Source organism: Limanda limanda, chromosome 1 (assembly GCF_963576545.1).
Source record: "Limanda limanda chromosome 1, fLimLim1.1, whole genome shotgun sequence".
Taxonomy (NCBI): domain Eukaryota; kingdom Metazoa; phylum Chordata; class Actinopteri; order Pleuronectiformes; family Pleuronectidae; genus Limanda; species Limanda limanda.
The window spans coordinates 9,313,592-9,330,824 of record NC_083636.1 but is presented as its reverse complement, the minus strand read 5'-3'; the positions used below and the strand labels follow the sequence as shown (position 1 = coordinate 9,330,824).

General features: G+C 42.1%; 1 protein-coding gene across 3 annotated transcripts in view; it reads left to right on the top strand.

The window, feature by feature from the left end:
• Window positions 1–17,233, top strand: part of nav3 (neuron navigator 3) — a 178,950-nt gene that overhangs the window by 50,554 nt on the left and 111,163 nt on the right. For all 3 annotated transcript variants that reach the window (XM_061078914.1, XM_061078909.1, XM_061078921.1), the window contains exons 2-3: window positions 3,158–3,275; window positions 5,321–5,373. In XM_061078914.1, the coding sequence (XP_060934897.1) occupies window positions 3,158–3,275; window positions 5,321–5,373 (171 nt within the window). The remainder of the gene's footprint in view (window positions 1–3,157; window positions 3,276–5,320; window positions 5,374–17,233) is intronic.

Sequence of the window (17,233 nt, the reverse complement as noted above, 5' to 3'; positions counted from 1 at the left end):
CATTGTAGTGAATTCAGCACGTAGTCTTAATTCTCAGCACCCCCTGCTGTCAGTTATCAGGTCTTCTTCAAACTTTGGGAGGAAGGAATGTTGGCTTTTACTGACAGGAGAGTTGAGTCATCACAGCCTCTACCACTCGTGTTCCACTGTGTCTCTGCAGACGCACTAATCCTCCATCCGTGCTCCCTCTTAAAAGTAAAGGAGGAGAGAAGGAATGAGATACATGGCTGTCAGCAGGAGCTCACAGGTTAAACCTCCCTCCTCCTCTTCCTCCTCTTCTTCATCCCAGGTCTTTGTTGGATTCAGCTGTACAGCAGCTTGTGTTCGAGCATTGTCGGACTGTCAGCAGGAGCAGCGCATACACATTTCATCTCTCTCTCTCTCTCCCACTTTCTCTCCTTCTCCATCCTCCAGCTCTCCCGTTTGTTTACTTGCCCCCTGATGGGATGTGGTCTGCATTTGCGGTGCGTTCCGTTCGTGAGCCTGTTCCTTTATTTCTTGCAAGCAGGTTTTTAGCTAAAGCGTATTTCCCTTTGTGTCTGTTTTCCCTATATGACGGCTCTCAGTTCTTTTTGGAGGTTTGCACTTTTACGAGTTCTCATCATGGAGAAAGTCGCTGAAGGAAACCACAACAGATACAGAGTTCTGAGAGGCCGCGTCTTTCAAGCAGCCAACGTCCTGCTTCCAAGAAAAAGAGGGCGGCTGGAGGGAAATGTTTTTAATTGAGAGTGGTGTGTGAGGTAAATGAGGGGAAAGAAAGGGAATTATTTCATCATGAGAAAGTTTATGGGGGACTTTCCTTCGACCATTCAAGATGGCAAAAAGCCTCGACTATTTACAGATACTTTATATGCAGAAAATCCCAAGACAAAGATGCTAAAGCCCTGTCACACAGTTTGACTGACAGGACAGCGCAGAGAAAGAATACATGCACTACTTTAATCTGAAGTTGATATCTGAATTACTCTTTCCTATTAAATGACTAATTTAACATGGTAGTCCCTCCACAATTCTTGAAGATTTTTTATTTCTAAGTGGATTTTTATTCACCATTCGCCACTCTTTCATTCTGCTCAGGCCTACCATGATTCTTTTTTAAATCCAGAAATAGCAGGAGAAGTGTCAGGCAGCAGTCAGTATTTCTATTGGCTCATATAGATTTGTTCCCCTTCCAACTCATTTCAAGCCAAATATGGAAAGATGTTCCTCCATGTCTGTGGAAATCCGAATCAAACGCACCCTGTCGCACAGCGGGAAGCACAGGAGCTCTTTTTTAGTTTCCCAGGTGCAGCCTGGTTCCTAGACGGAAGAATCTGGAGGGAAAACGTAGAAAGTTTGGAGAATGAGGATGGAGGACATTGCTTTTTCTCTCCTAGTGCCTCAAATACTTAAACTTTAAAAACCACCAACCGTCTTTCAGTGTAAGTTGGCTGTGACGGGGCCAAGCATTCGGAGCCCAAATGTGCTTCACGTCTTTAGTCCTCAGAGAGTCCATGGAGACCGCGGCAGCTGTCGAGGCCAGTCTGTCGCCTGGCAGACAAAGCGTGGCTTGTCAGTTGGCTCCTCGGCTCTAATGAAAGACAAAGGGGCCGTTAAGAGGTTTTAGGTGACAATGCAAAAGATTAGCCAATATGCTGCTCTTCCGGTTTGACAAACGTAGACTGGAAAGTGAATCCACCTGTTGCAGTAAATGTCCTAATCGGAAAAAGACGCTAGTTCGAAATAAATGAGAGAATCATTGTAAAAATTGCTTTTAAGTTCGCTTGGTGCGCAGGCACATTCTCTTCTGTTTAGTTTTTTAATCTGTGTTTGAGTTCTTCAAAAGAAGGAATCTGTCAGGTTTTTATTTCCATGTAATTATTATAAGTAAGAAAAGACTTCGACCTAAACTAAAGCAGTCGTCAGAAAGACATTGTGCTTTGTCTTGCATTTGAGTGTTGTACAGTCAGTGCATTATATTAACATCTATCTAACGTGCAAATATGAGCCTGCATCATTTACAGTTACACATCATTACCACTCAATCTGACATTTGCTCACACCCTATCGACCGTGTGCCTTTTGACTGCATAATGTGTTGTACTGTGGTTTGAATATGTAATACATTGCGTACTTGTATGCGCATTTATATGTTCACACTGGGGATTAGAGAGAAACGTTTATGTACTGGACATATGGCGGAATTGACAATAAAGCTGACTTTGACGACAGATCCCATGAAGAAAGAGCTTAAACAGAGTAGATCTCCATGTGGATCAAACAGCTTGATGAAAAACGGGTGTTTGTGTAGCGGGGATGTGCAGAGAGCTTCACCACATCATCATGAGAGGACGGAGAGAGAGAGAGAGAGAGAGAGAGAGAGAGAGAGAGAGAGAGAGAGCAGGGAGCTGCTGGGACAGGCAGCACGGACAGGGTGCTAGCGCTGGTTTTAATGGATGTAGGGTTAGAAATTGTCTTCAGGGGCAAAGCCAGAATTGTAGGTTTCCTTCATCTGCATTTGTCTGGGTTCTATATGATGTTTGTGCTTCTTATTGTTCTTTATGCATCTTGGTTTCTGATAATTTTTGTTAAATTAAGTAGAATTTTGGGAGCTTTGAGGAAAAACTCACCTTTATTGATGGAAACGCCAGAGTCTCTCTCACCTGCTGAGTTGAACTTCCTAACAACATCCATGTGTTATGTTAGATAGAAAATGCAAAGTAACAAGAATATCGCTCTGAGTTTTAGAAACAATTTTCTGGAACTTTCTGGAACTAACTGACTTGACACATGATAGATTTTATCAGGGGGAAAATATGAACTGTACATGGGAAATTACTCTCAAATCTTGTGGGCTGACTATTTGGTACTGCTGATCCCATTCTGGATTACACATCTGCTTCCATTGCTCCTTTAGTGCAGAAACTTATCAAAAACACTTCAGTTACTGATCAGTTTTGATTTGGAACTTTAATGCACATTTAGGTACTTTCAATATATTATTTATTTATTAGTACATGTAAGTCATATTACTTGCTTATTATAAACTATTATACTAGAACACCTTCAGTCAGACATTATCATAAACGTGTCTGTTATGTGTTTGTCTGTCACACACACTCCGCCTCCCGGTCTCGGTTCCTCAGACACTGACCGAGCGTCTGTTCTGTCTTTGCAGATTTACACAGACTGGGCCAATCACTACCTGGCCAAGTCTGGCTGTCCACGTCTCATCAAGGACCTGAGCCAGGACATCCCCGATGGAGTCCTGCTGGCACAGATCATCCAGATCATAGGTTCGTATCCACACACACACACACACACACACACACACACACACACACACACACACACACACACAACATTGACTTATATTGATTTCCTGGAATCTTACTATAACTTTATCCATGTTACTACTTGCCTAACACTAAACTTTACCTTGAATTTAACCTTAAGCTTACCTGAGCCTTACCCTAAAAACCTTAAAATATGTCCTTACCTTTAAATTCTAAAATACACGTTATGAAGACTCACTTTTTGTCCCCTTAAGGAAGACAAATCCCTCGACATGAGTCATACCTGGACACACACTGGTGTGGAGATGGTCCATCAGCAGGACACAAGTTTGTGTTAGTCAGTATATTGTGTCACTGCCTATCGAGCAGAAGTATATTGTTTTACTTCAGGTCCAACTACAAATGTTGAGAAAAGATTTTTAATGATAAATATATACACACGTTATCAGCAGTATTTAAACACTGCATTTGTCTCTAATTCACTCCGTCTCGATTGAGCGACCACACACACACACACACACACACACACACACACACACACACACATACACACAGACACACTCACACACACACACCCTCTCTCTCTCTGCTCTTTGGTCTTTGTTGTGGTGAGTTGGAGGGAAGCTGTGCCTCAGTCTGATATTTGGGCCAAATCGCAGCAGCTCTCTCTTGTTTTGGGTGCTGGGCGGGCGAGCTGCAGCAGAGATCTATGACTCTGACACCCTGGGGTGCAAAGGCATGTGTCTTCCAATCGGAGCCCAGAGAGTCTTTACTTCTCTCTCTCTTTCTGTCTGTCTGTCTCCTCCTTTCTTTCTCTCCCCTCTTGCTTCTCCAAGTCTCTCCTTCTCTCTGACGCACTGCATATCTGTGTCTGTCCCTAACTCGCTCACAGTTGAACTTTTTCTAGGTCTCTCTCTCTTTGTTTCTCACCCATAATGTCTTTTACATCACTCTGATCTTTTTCTTTTTCTCATCTTCTCTCTCTCTCTTTCTTCTTGAACTTGCTCCTTCCATGTAACGTATTTCAAATGACAATACAGGTCACTTAGCGGATTATACTAGGGCACAGTAAGAGTACAGTTAGTATAACTCATAAGAGTCATACAGATATGAAATAAATCCTTTTTTTTTGCCTATTTTATTCTATTTTATACTTTAATGTGTTCTGTAATAAAACTCCTTTGGACTATCAGCTGCTGTAACAAGTGATTTGTTCCAGCACGGGATTAATACAGTTGATCTCAGTTTATCTTATCTCATATCATCTTATCTTATCTTATCTTATCTTATCTTATCTTATCTTATCGTATCTCATATCATCTTATCTTATCCTTTTTGTTGATTTAGTAACAGACATAAGATCTAAATGGTCATAAGTTACCTCCACAGACTTGTTGAGCTCTACCACAGTTATAAAGACTCTTTCAGAAACATTTCTCTCACATATTTTTCATCGACTGTCTTTACCCTCTCTCCCATTCTCTTTGCCTTTATCACTGTTGTGAACTTTTCCCATTCTCTCTCTCTCTTTTTCTCTCGCTCTCACACACACAGACAAGCACACACACCCACATTCACGGTCACTCAAATGCTGCCACACTGATGCTGTCTTTCTCTTCATTTTCCATCTACGTTCCTTACTTGTTCTACTTGTTCTACTATTTCTCTCTCTCTCTCTCTCTCTCTCTCTCTCTCTCTCTCTCTCTCTCTCTCTCTCTCTCTCTCCCTCCCTCTCTCTCTCTCTCTCCCTCTCTCTGAAACTTTACCCTCCCTGCTCGCCAGAACAGACAATGAGGCCAAGCAGGCCTGTCAGTAATTCTCTAGCGGCAGCTGACGAATTAGGCAGCTTTGCTTCCCAGACCCAGACGCACAAACATTTGCAGACTCATGCACACACTCTCACACCTCCACACCCACATACACACACACACGCTCCTGTGCCATCCTCAGCAGAGGTTTCCTACTGGATTTGTGCACCTGAATTCAAGTTGTCGGACGCTGGGATGTTGACATTAGAAACTGACTTGATTTCCTTTCTCATGCAGCGAATGAGAAGGTGGAGGATATCAATGGCAGCCCCAGGAGCCAGTCACAAATGGTGAGTGTTTCAACTTTTACATTTAACTACTTCATCCAACATTTAACGCGCAGATGCACGAGAGCAAATTATGTTTATGAGGAATAATTGTCTTAAGCGGAGGACTGAGTTTTTACCGATCTGCTGCTGGACTGTATAACGAAGTTTTATATTTTTTACTGAAGCGAACAGAGCGGCAGTGAAGTCAATTCAAATCATAAATACATTTTTCAGATATAGTGAGAGCGAGGGCTGTGTAGAGAGTGTTACAGAGGTAATGCACTGCAGCTCAACATCCATCCAACACGACCACACTAACCTATGATTAAACATGTCTAGATTATAGTGCAGCTTTGTAATTTACTTGTGCATTTCCATCGTGTGCCAACGAATGCTCTCACTTAACTACATGTCAGAGAGAAATATTCTACATTTTAGTTGTCTGCATTTATTTAACAGCTATAATAACGATTTACCTTCAGAATAGGATAAGACAATAAGTAGTTTTGATAAGCTTATACAACAACAATGCATTATTAGTTCATTTAATTAGCTTTTTCCTATATATGAGTCCTTTCAAAGCAGTTTCTTCCCAAGTGCACATTGTCACATGCCAGGTGTCAATGAGTTGTAGGCAGTTCAGGTCTGATTTCCCATCTTAGCTTCTCAGATGGTCTCTTTTAAATGATCAGTTTTAGGCACAAATTGGTCACGTGATCAAAACATTTATAAAAAAATCATACATTCGAGAAAAAGTCTAGCAATTAACTTTTTCTCTCTTTTCTACACTATTCGTCACCTCCTGATTCTTCAGATTTATCCTTTTGACCCTTCAGTTGGGAGACACTGAACACAACTATCCAATTAATGCGTAAAGAAGTTTCACTTAAAGTAGCTACATCGTTGACATGCTGCAAGTACTTCTACTTTCTTATATTTTAACTACATTTGACTGATGATGATGAATACTTCCACTAAGTGTGTTTACAAAGCCGCAGCTCACAAGCCAGTCTAAACTGGTCATCAGAACAATTGACTCTTTCAGTATTAATTTCAGAGCCTCTCTTCAAGCAGCCAATCGCCTAAATTTTGATTAAAGCCATTCCCAAACCATAACCACCCCTGCTACTCAGTGTGGCGATGACCGAAGTAACCGCATTGCCACTTGACCGAGGAGCCTTGAAAACTTCAAACCCCCACATTTTTTGATTTACCGTGCTTTTTTCAATAATCTGTATTTCTGGCTGCCATGTGGCTGAGTGGTGCTGGGGGTGTCCCCCCCCCCCACCCGTTAATGAGACGACGGTCTGTATAACTGCTGATTGTCGTCACTCTCAGATAATTACCCCTCACTTTTAACTGGTGTTGACTAAGTGTTTATGCAGTGTCGGTTTGCCCTGGCATCTGCCCTCCTGCCATTAAAAGTGACTAAAGCTGCTGGGTTGTTTTGGCGTGTTTTCTTGGTGAGACGCTGTCGGCCCCTGTCAGACTCTGAGAGTAGATTCATTAGAGGCTCAGTCGTTACTACATAAAGCTTGCAGAGTAACTTTTTCTTCATTTATTGCACAATTCTGTCTCTCTTCCGCAAACATTTCCAGATCCCTAACCTCTGCAGGTTGGTTTTAACAGGTGACTGCCAGACAAGGGAAGTCAGTGGATGTGATTTAGTGTCTGGGGATGAGTGTGTGGGGGGGAAAGGAAAATTAGGGTATCTTTTCAAAATGTACCAGAATGCATTTTACAACTGGTTTCACCCGTTCAGTGGAGCTCTCAGCTGTTTTATTATTTCCTGCCTGGTCAGTCCAGCTGTAGTGGGAGCAGTCTCTGTGAACTCTGCTAGAAAAACAACATTAAAGAACCAGGAAGGGAGAAAATGTAAAGGTCATGTCATGTCATTGTGTGGGTTCAGCGTGCCACAGGCAGTGAACGGATAGATACACTCCTGCACATTTATTTTTCTTGTCACGTACAGTGATTCTGCTCCTGCCGAGAAACAGCTGAGTCCAGGCTAACGCACCAGTCACTAGGGGCGAGCTGCCGCAGCACTGCAAACATGTGGCCCGAGATGCCAGCGACCTGTGTGTGTGTGTGTGTGCCTCTTTGAGTGTGTGTCTGTGCTTGTGTGTGTGTGTGTGCAGTTAGCTCTTTGTCTCAGTCACTTACTAAGCCCATTGATCCAGCACCTGCTCTGACCACAGAGGGCCCGGCCAGCTTGAGAAAATTAAGTTTGAGGAAGCACAGTCGCTTATGGAGTGGAGGCACGAAGGGAAGGAAACATCTGACACATACACACACATCACAAACAGTTAGCAGGTCCACTGTTTGGAATCAGCTCCTACTGTGACAGGTAAAGAGTTTGCCTGGTTTATTAATCTTATTACATGTAAGGATGTTAGCTGAGTTTGTATCAAGATATTTGAGACACAAGTAGTCAGCAGCATTAAGTACATTACTGTAATAATATATTAAATGTATTGGTGATATTTGTGTTATCTAGTATCTACATAGTGTAAAAAGAAGAAAAGGTGCATGGGCCGGGTTGTTATCAGACCATTGGTCTCAGTTTTGTACAGTACATTTGTGGTATGAGAGGTTTTTTCCAAAAGTGAAACTACCATTGAATCAATTAAATCTACGAAATCTTATCAATGACATAGAGAGTAATATAAGTTATTTAGTAGTCATGGTAACAAAAGGAAATAGCCACACAGCATATGGCAACACAAGTGGAATTTCTCAAATCAATTAGAAATTCAGAGGCAGTTAAAGCTCAGTTAAATGAAATGTAGTTGCTGCATATAATGATTCATCAAAATCGATTGAATTGAATGTCTCGATAAATGAACATTTATTTCTTCTCGGACCATTACTGACACCGGAGAACATTATTGAGTCCATAAGGCTCCACAAAGCTGCAGCAGGACTTACTGTCCGTCACCTCTGTTAACGCAGAGTGACTTTTTAGAGTTGTCAAAACTGCTCAGTCCTGGAATCATGTGACGTCATGCTCACAGCTGCTTATGTAAAAAGTCAGTTAATGGGATAATTTTTGACCGAACTACCTGAAGAGATCAAGGTAATGATGACACATGAACTGACTTTATCTCATGAGCTTGTACACGATCAGAAACTCCCCGCCCTGATCTATTTTTCAAAGTTTGATTCATATTGACAACTCGAGCTGTGAATATTGGAAACCCGCCACGTAGCACCTGCATCTAAACGCCTCGGCCGGAGACGTTAAGCGGTAGCAGCAGCTGTCAGCGGAGGGGCAGTCTGATTAACTTCCTCTGCACTGATTCCCCTCCACTCGGGACCAGAACTGATGATCCCGGAGTCACAGGTCTGTTTTTTCCTAACTGTTAGGCCACTGCTTTTCATTTGAGTGGACAGAGGCCAACTGAGCAGCTGCTGTAAGCACAGGAGCAGAGACCAGCACAGCCCCAGCATCTGCAAACCTCCCAGCTAATCTACATACATAACACACTCTCTTTCTCTAAACCACAAGGCAATAGATCCACAAACCAGCGGAAGGCCAACCACTTCCTGTGGAGCTAATCCAACAGAAAGAGTCGGCTGATGTTTGCTCAGGTTTGTCATAGACATCTGTCGCCAACAGCCAATACAAGCACTTCCTTTCACTTCAGTAAACGTTATTCCAATCCATTAAGCTCCAGTTGCATAGTAGTTTGAATTGTAAGAATTTAACTATGTTCTATTTAATAATGATGCCTGATCAGATCTTTACATTTCCTATAAACCTTTGGAACCCAGTGAGGTAAAAGTGCTCCGGTATCACTATTCCTCATATTCATGAGGCTGAAGGGTATCACCTCTGACTGTCCCAAGGGCTCATGGGATAGCATGACAAAGACCATTGGAGTCATGAATTAATAATCCCCATTCCCCAGGTCTCCCTCCTCTACCTGCTCCAATTTGCTCTCATCAAGGACATTATGTAAATAGTCTGACCTTTGACCTCCTTACTGCTGCAGTGTAATAAAAACTATAAAACTATAAATACTAAGGTCCTATTTGGGTCAGTTTATTTCTTATGAGAAATTGAATATGGAAACATCACAGCTTCATGTCTAATAACTTCTCTTAGACTTAGGCTCATAAAAGAAATGATTGCACTTCCATGAACTTTCATCATTTATCTAATAGCTTGTTTATCCTCTCTTTAATCCCCAAATCCCTGTTTTTAGTTTTTAGTCTTAATGCTTTTAAAAGCACTTTCTCACAGTTTGGTTTGAGGATAGCCTATATTAGGATGTAGTTTTTTTCCCTCTCTTTATTCAAGAGCTTTCAGTTTGACAGCAGGACTTATTGATTTCACGTTCTAAACCCTGCACTCAAATTCAGATTGTCCCAGTTTAGATTTGCTGTGCTTGTGCTCAAACAGCTCGCTTGCACTCAGATGTTTTGCTGCTGGAACCAACTTCCTGCGCTCTAGCTTCAGCTCATATCCGCTTCTGGTTAGGTTAGGTAAGGTTAGGCTACTTTATAGGCACCCGTAGGTAGATTCTGTGCACATGTGCAAGGAGTGTGTCACAATTCCCCAACCAAAAAAACAGGTGTAGTGTAGGGTTGAAATCTGAAACTTACCAACCCTCATAATGGTTTTGTATTAGCTTCTTTCAGAGTCCTATAGGCGGTTACACAGGGTTACACAGTGAAAGCATAAAATAATCTGAAAGTGAAATCAATAAGTCCTGCTCTCAGACTGACACACCCCACTTATGAATAGAGATAGAATGATACCCCTAAAAGGATGGTAGCTTCTTGAAATAACGGAAAAATAAGTTTCTTTCTTCTTGTAAACAAGTGAAACATCGACATTGTAAATGGAAATTTCATTCTCACATTTGAGGTCTGGCACTAATTGATTAGTGGGAGTTTGTATATGAAATTTGGGGTGGGGGGCTCGAATATAGAACTGTACCCAGGACCACGTAGATCTGGTCCCTGGGAGGAATCATCCTCAACCGTTGTGCGAGCCGGCGGAGGTGACGGGAATGAGAAGTGACAGGAGAGTGGTGCGAGGGGCTGTTCAACTCGGTGTAGATCTAAGTTCGGTTCAGCTTCTTTCCACTGCTTAACATGTTTCCTTTCAGTACTTTTCAGCTTCGCAAAAGATGAGAGTAGAGATGGAAATTGTACAACACGCACGTAATTCAGTGGCTCCAGAACGATGTGTGGCAGCTCAGGAGAGAGAGATGTTAACATCCATCAGAGGAAAACAGAGTGCGACTTACCTGCCAAAAAGTGTTTTCTCAGTTTAGTTTTCACTATCCTCTTCTGTTACATCTCTTGTCCTCAGTCTTTTGGTAAACTACTTGTATTTATATCCTATTTGGAATTAATTGATCTGACCCCCTTCTATCAGTGTAGTGTTTTGGATAAAGGAACTCTGATTGTAAAAATATAAATGCATTCTGTGGATTAAGAGCCGCACAAACACTGTTTATGTGGATCCTTCAAACGTCTTACTCACCTCACTGCAATCCCTCCCGCCCTCTGACGGTGCAGTTTCTCCTCCAGACATCCAAAGGAATTAGATGCACGCCGCCCAGGTTTTTGAATCGAGTTAAGGATTGTTTTTTTTTATCTCCTCAGAAGAAATTGTGCTCAAACACGAGAACGGTAGAAGAGGCCCATTCAGCAGAAAATATTAAAGCCTCGCAACACTAATCCTCATTATAGACATAAATCATTAGCAAACCACTGAGAGCTTCTCTGCAATACGGATGACTGTGTGTTTTCACTGTCTGGGTCTGTGCATGTGTGCATGTTTGGCTTCCTGCAGCCTCATCGAAGGAAGAAACAAACAGTTGTCAGAATCCTCCCCGAACTCCGAGATGCAGAGACATGTCAGCAGGAGGCTGCACAGGTCGGAAGAGGGAGAGACTGCATCAAACGACTCATTACTTTAAAGTCAACCTGTTGCTTTTCATTTGTGGTATTTCACTTTCAAGTGTGTACTTGGATCGGCCATTCGGAGCCTTCTCTCTTGCCAAATCCGGTTTGATTAGACAGAGTGATTTCTCTGGCAGCAAAGCACCGTTAAAGGAATAAAACATGGAAATGCTATGTTGAGGAAAGGGGGAAATGTCCCTTTTTGTGAATTGAGCTGAAAATAAACTTATTACCTGCGCTAGCGAGGTTAATTCTTCGTCTGTGAAAGTTTTTTCTTAGGTTAATTTGTTTGTTATTTAGCAAGATTTAGGGTTTGGACTGGCCTGGGCAAGAGACCATTTCATACCACCTGTAGCAAGAATCGGTGGCAGAGAAAACTGCAAAAATAATTATACAATGCTAAATGTTCAGACCTTCACACTTGAAGTACATTACTCAATTCAATTCAATGTTATTTGTATAGCTCCAAATCATAATATACATTATCTCAAAGCAATTTACGTTGAAGCTCAAGAACTTAAACTGTGTAATAATGTGACTTCCTGATGAAAATCTTATTGAAAGATCCCAAGCTACGAAAAAACAAAGTGATGAATAAAACCATTAAACATCAGGCAGACCTATTATACCTCAGGAATCCAAAAGTGAAGCACAACATAATGTCATGATGTCACTTAAGCTTAACATAAAAAAAATACTCAGACATAGTCAGCTAAAGTAAAGTTAGACTGTTGGGTGTTTGGCGATGGCAGCAGGTCTGGAGTCGGTGCGCTGCCTTTGAGGCCAAATTGAGTCTAGGGTTTCCTGGAGACCATAAAAGACCCCTAGTCTCATCTGGGCTCCATCTGTTGGCAGCCTGCACACGAAGCCAGACAAGAGCAGAAACAGCACGAGTCACTCAGCGGTGTCATCTTCACCCGCCTGAAGCTTCATCATCACCACGGCTCGCTGTTAATCTTTGCTTCTAATTGATCATGTTGTTAATTTGAGACGCTGGCCCTGGTCCCTGCCCGTCCCGACCAACTGGCATCTGTGTGACACTATTCCTCATGCATGGCGTTGATTTGATTACATCGGCTCTGGCTGTCAGGCGATTCACCTATTATGGGAGTCAGTTGGTCTAGAAAGCCACAGACAAATGTATGATAGGAGCTCGGGGCTTCCAAAACATCCCTGATGTCATTGAGCGTGCCCGGTGATTGGCGGAGAGCGGTCTAAAGAGGGCAGAGGCAGATGGCCAGTTCAGACTGCAGCAACTACAGCTCTTCAGGGGGAAATTCTAGAAATCAGTAAATCTCATCTTGTTCGCAGTCTGGATGCCTGAAAGAGGGAGAAATGTCCTATTCGGCTTAGGCAGCAGTAAAACACAATAAAAGATTTGTAATCTAAATCATATTTATACATGGGGCGCTCACACTCAGCTAAAAAGACTATAATTCAATTTAGAGTCTCCAATTAACCTAAACCCAATCTGTATGTCTTTTGGACTGTGGAAGGAAGCCAGAGCACCCAGAGAAAACCCACACAGGCATGGCGAGTACATGCACACTCCATACAGGACGACCCTGGCCACACTGGGATTCAAACCCTGAACCTTCTTGCTTGCAATTCAACTATTTTTACACAAAACAAACCTCTGTCAGAGGCACTTTTGACCATCTGCTTATTGCCATCATCAAAGCTCACAACTCGATAGTGAACACAGAAGCTAAAGACCGATATTTCAGTGAGGGAATTGTCTTTTATTATTTGCCTTAAACTTTACTGTAACAACATATCAGGTCAAAGCAGGCTATATATAGGGATTTGATCTAACATCTGGTGTTTATCAATCATTCTATTGATTACTGCATTATGAAAAATCATCTAGTCTTTTTTTGTTGTCTTTGGTTAAACAAATTTCTTGTGTTCCAAATAGTACATTGTCAGAGAAAAAGGAAATGGGACAAATTTTCAGTGCGTTAAGTATTGAAAACAGTGCATGGTGGATCCGTGAAAACCCAATTTGGGAGGTCTCGGCCCAGCTCCATGGACGTGGTCTGTAATCCAGCTTCCAATAGTTGTCTGCTCAAGTGCCTCGGCAGCTGTTGCAGTAAAACTCGCCCTCACGCCGTGTGAACATTACTCGCCTCATTCTCGGACACTTGTGAATGTTCTTTTTCCTTTTTTTCGCAGCCGGTTGTTTTTCTGTTTGTGGACGAGGTGTGTTTATGGAGCACAGGTCGATCCTCTCATGTGCCGGCGGCATGAGGAGGGCACCCAGGGACTTATTAAAGGCTCACTTGTAGCCTAATAGGAAGCTTTTAATCTCTCATTATAAGTGAACGACATGGGCAGATGTTCTGTTGAGGGAGCAAAGCTCTGGCTTGTTAAACTGGCAAAGCGAAGGACTTTTGATCGAGTCCTGAATCTTTGACTCCAACACACCAGCTGCAGCTTCTCTCCCCTTTTGTCAACGTCCCTTTACTCACCGTGAATGTTGCAATTAAGGAGCAATAAAGTAAAAGTGGTTCAGTCCTGAGTGTCCGTCTGGTTTTAGCTGCTGGAAATAGAAAATGTTTTTCCTTGTTTCTTTTAAACACAGAAAACAGAATCCTGCTCCTGGTACATTTTTCTTGATTTATAAAAAATATTCTTCATCCTCTGTCGCTTGTCCTCACATTTAGTTCCTCACTGTCCAGCCAAGGACTCAACGTCAGCTTATTCTCTGCAGGTCACCTTTGTTTCTACTGTTACAGTAGCCTCCCATCTCCCTGCCCTCGGTGAACTCAACCCAGCTGGAACCCCCCCCCCCCCCCCAACCACCCGTAGCCTGACATCGCAAGCGTCACGGCTGAGAATTATCGCTGACCGCACTCAGTCTCCTCGCCGCATGAACAAAAAGGCCCTTGTAGTCTGCTCGACAACTGTGTTCTGTTTGTTCAAAAAGTCAAAGTTCACGATTTGGGGTTTGAATTTATTTTTAACACGTACTCCCAAAAAATGCAGTGAATGCTGCGCCGAGCGCCTCTCAGAACTTCAGTCTTCAGACATCTGTCAGTAGAAGTACACACAGGAAGCTCCTGTTTATCACTGCAAACCTCGTAGTAAAGCAAACTGACAGGAGATAAAAGATCGACCAGGAGAGCTTTCAAACTCCCCTGCTGCTCTGTAGAAGAGAGTTTGTCAGTTTTAATATTTTATGACACCTTTCCCAGAGAGCGGAGGATTCTCTTTCCCCTGATACAGCGATAAATAAGATTATATGCCGTATATGACTCATACTAAAATTAGAAACTATAAGAAGGTTTGATTAACCTGCTTCAAGTTTGCTTCTCTGTTTAAGGTGCATCCTTGACTCTCTCACCTTGCTAACCTGCCTGTGTTGCATTTTGCACAATACCACAAAAAACCTGTTGCACGTTCCCAAGATGTTAAGACTACCAGTACTCAAACTTTAATGGGTATTCTTGCGCCAAGACCCTGGAAGTTTAATGTGCATCATAACGTGATAGACACTAGACTACAATCATAGAGAATTAGAAGAAGAATTGAGTGTGTTCACCCAGGTCTCATGTTTCCCTCACTGCTGATTGGAGCTGAAGCCAGTCAGCTACTGCAGAGTCCTTTGACCTGGGAGTGAATTATAATTGCATCCATTCCCATTGCAACCCAGATCTTAGCAGGTGTTAGTGTGTTTTAAACAGGCTTTACGTTATGATTTAGTAATTTGTATTTAAATTCTTTATTTAGGTGCTACACAGGCAAGCTCTTGTTTGTCCAGAAGGGCCACATGAGAGTTAAAGGTCAAATTAAAGAAAAGTACATTTGCAAATTACTGAAGTTACCGTTCGGAGGCACAACACATAGCGGGGGGATGAAAATGAGCCGGTAACCCAGATTTATCACCGGAGACTGACCACTGCAGCAGAGGAAACGCCATGTGACATTTAACATCTGGGAAAAGCTGGTGTAAAATCTGCAGCCCTGTTTTATTGGACACCCAGGAGAGAGAGAGAGAGAGAGAGAGAGAGAGAGAGAGAGAGAGAGAGAGAGAGAGAGAGAGAGAGAGAGAGAGAGAGAGAGAAACAGAGAGGCAATTTTATTCTATTTTATTTAAAAGAGACACACAAACTCACAACATAAATAAGATATACTGTATACAACATAAAATACCATGTATATAACATGATATACAAAGATCCTTAAAAACAGCTATTTGAACTCAATGGCCTTTGAAGAAAAACAACCACGTCTTATTCACCATATTCTTTATGATGCCCTTGAATTTTTAAATGTAACATCAATTTCGATTTTTCTTTTCTATTTCATGTCCAAGCTGCATAATACGGATATAAAGTTAATGTAAAAATGGAAAGTTGTCAGTGACTGCAGTGGCCTAAAGACTGCTGCGGCAAATTAATAACGATGCTTTATATAGTTACTGTGCATGAGCTCTCTGTTCGACACCTTAACATAAGATATGTTATTTTCCACACCGTTTACCTCCACATCACTTCCTGCTTCATTTAAATGGCTCATAGCAGGTTCAGTAAAGCACATTACGACCAAAGCAGCGAATAAGACTTTAGTAATATTCATCCCACACCTTTATTATATTTAATCTGGGCATAAGCCCTAATATTTCCTCATATATAGTAAAACCCCTTCTCATGAGATGGGTGCTCAATGCAGCTAAAAAAGTTACATTTTATTAAGCTGCATTTTTAGTCAACTAAACTTTTGCTATTCTCATTTAAATCTGAAAATATCTGGCCAATAAGAGCAGACTGGGTTTTTATTTAGAGGAGAATCTTAAAGAGGGTTTCAGACAGAGGCTGAAAAGAGGAGCTGCAGCAATGGACAGTATGATGAAAGCGATGTGTTTTCTGAATGTCGTAGGGATGTAAACATGTAATAATCTGCCTGTAAATAATATGCTCATATTCATTGAATCTGAATACCAGCATTATATGTCTCCCTTAATGTATTCTTCCCCAATGCAAAGTCAAACTATATTCCAGCTTCTACAGTTTAAGTTCAGAAGCCTTAAAATACAAAAATAAGCCACAGCTCCTTGTACTTTACAGTCTGCACCTAAATAATTTTTCATGAGATGGCATTCCTTTGTTTCTATCTGGGGCAGCAGGACTCAAAATAAGGAGAATCAGCTGTGAGCAGCCGTGCTGTGAAGATATTTCTCACCTTGCCTCGTAGCTGGTGTGCAGGTTAAGCAAACAGATGCCTTAGAGTCAGCAGCCTAACCTCACTGACCCGGAGAGAAGCAGCCTCAGACAGGTTTGACAGCAGAATGTGCTGCTAATGCTCCTCATCGTGTCAGTGACGGTCTGTAACAGGTCTGTTACAGTGTTTGTGTGAGACAGAAGGCAGACCCGTCACTCCAGCTCGCCATCAAGAAACACTTAACATTGTACTCGTGCCCCTGAAAACATCCTCCCCTCATTTTTCCTCCCTGGCTACTCAATCAAATGTTCTCCGCTGTGAGGAATAATAATAACGAGACGACAACATCTCCTCTCAGCTCTTTGTGATATATTACTCACAGAGCCATCAACTGACATGAACTTAACTGTGCTTAGATTCCTGAGTATGCACCTCAGCACCTTTTCGTCCTGTACCTTCCCTTCTGTCCAGAAGAAACTGGTCCATGGTCACAGCACCAGAATCAGTTCGTGGGCAGCAATTCAGAGAGCCGCAACCAGTCAAGCACTTTATCGATTTTACATCTCCCCTTGGGCTCAGGAGGGTTTTTTGTCGAGTCAAGTCACGTCACATGGTTGGGTGACAATATCGCATTGCATTATGGTAAATGCAGGATCCACTGTTTTATAAGCTTGAGTGACACAAGGGAGTAAATGTTAGGGAATCTTCCTTCAGTTTTATGGAAATGAAAAGCCTGATTGATGGACTATATGCATTGGATATTAATAAGCCTTTTACAGTACAGGCTACATTCACCCTT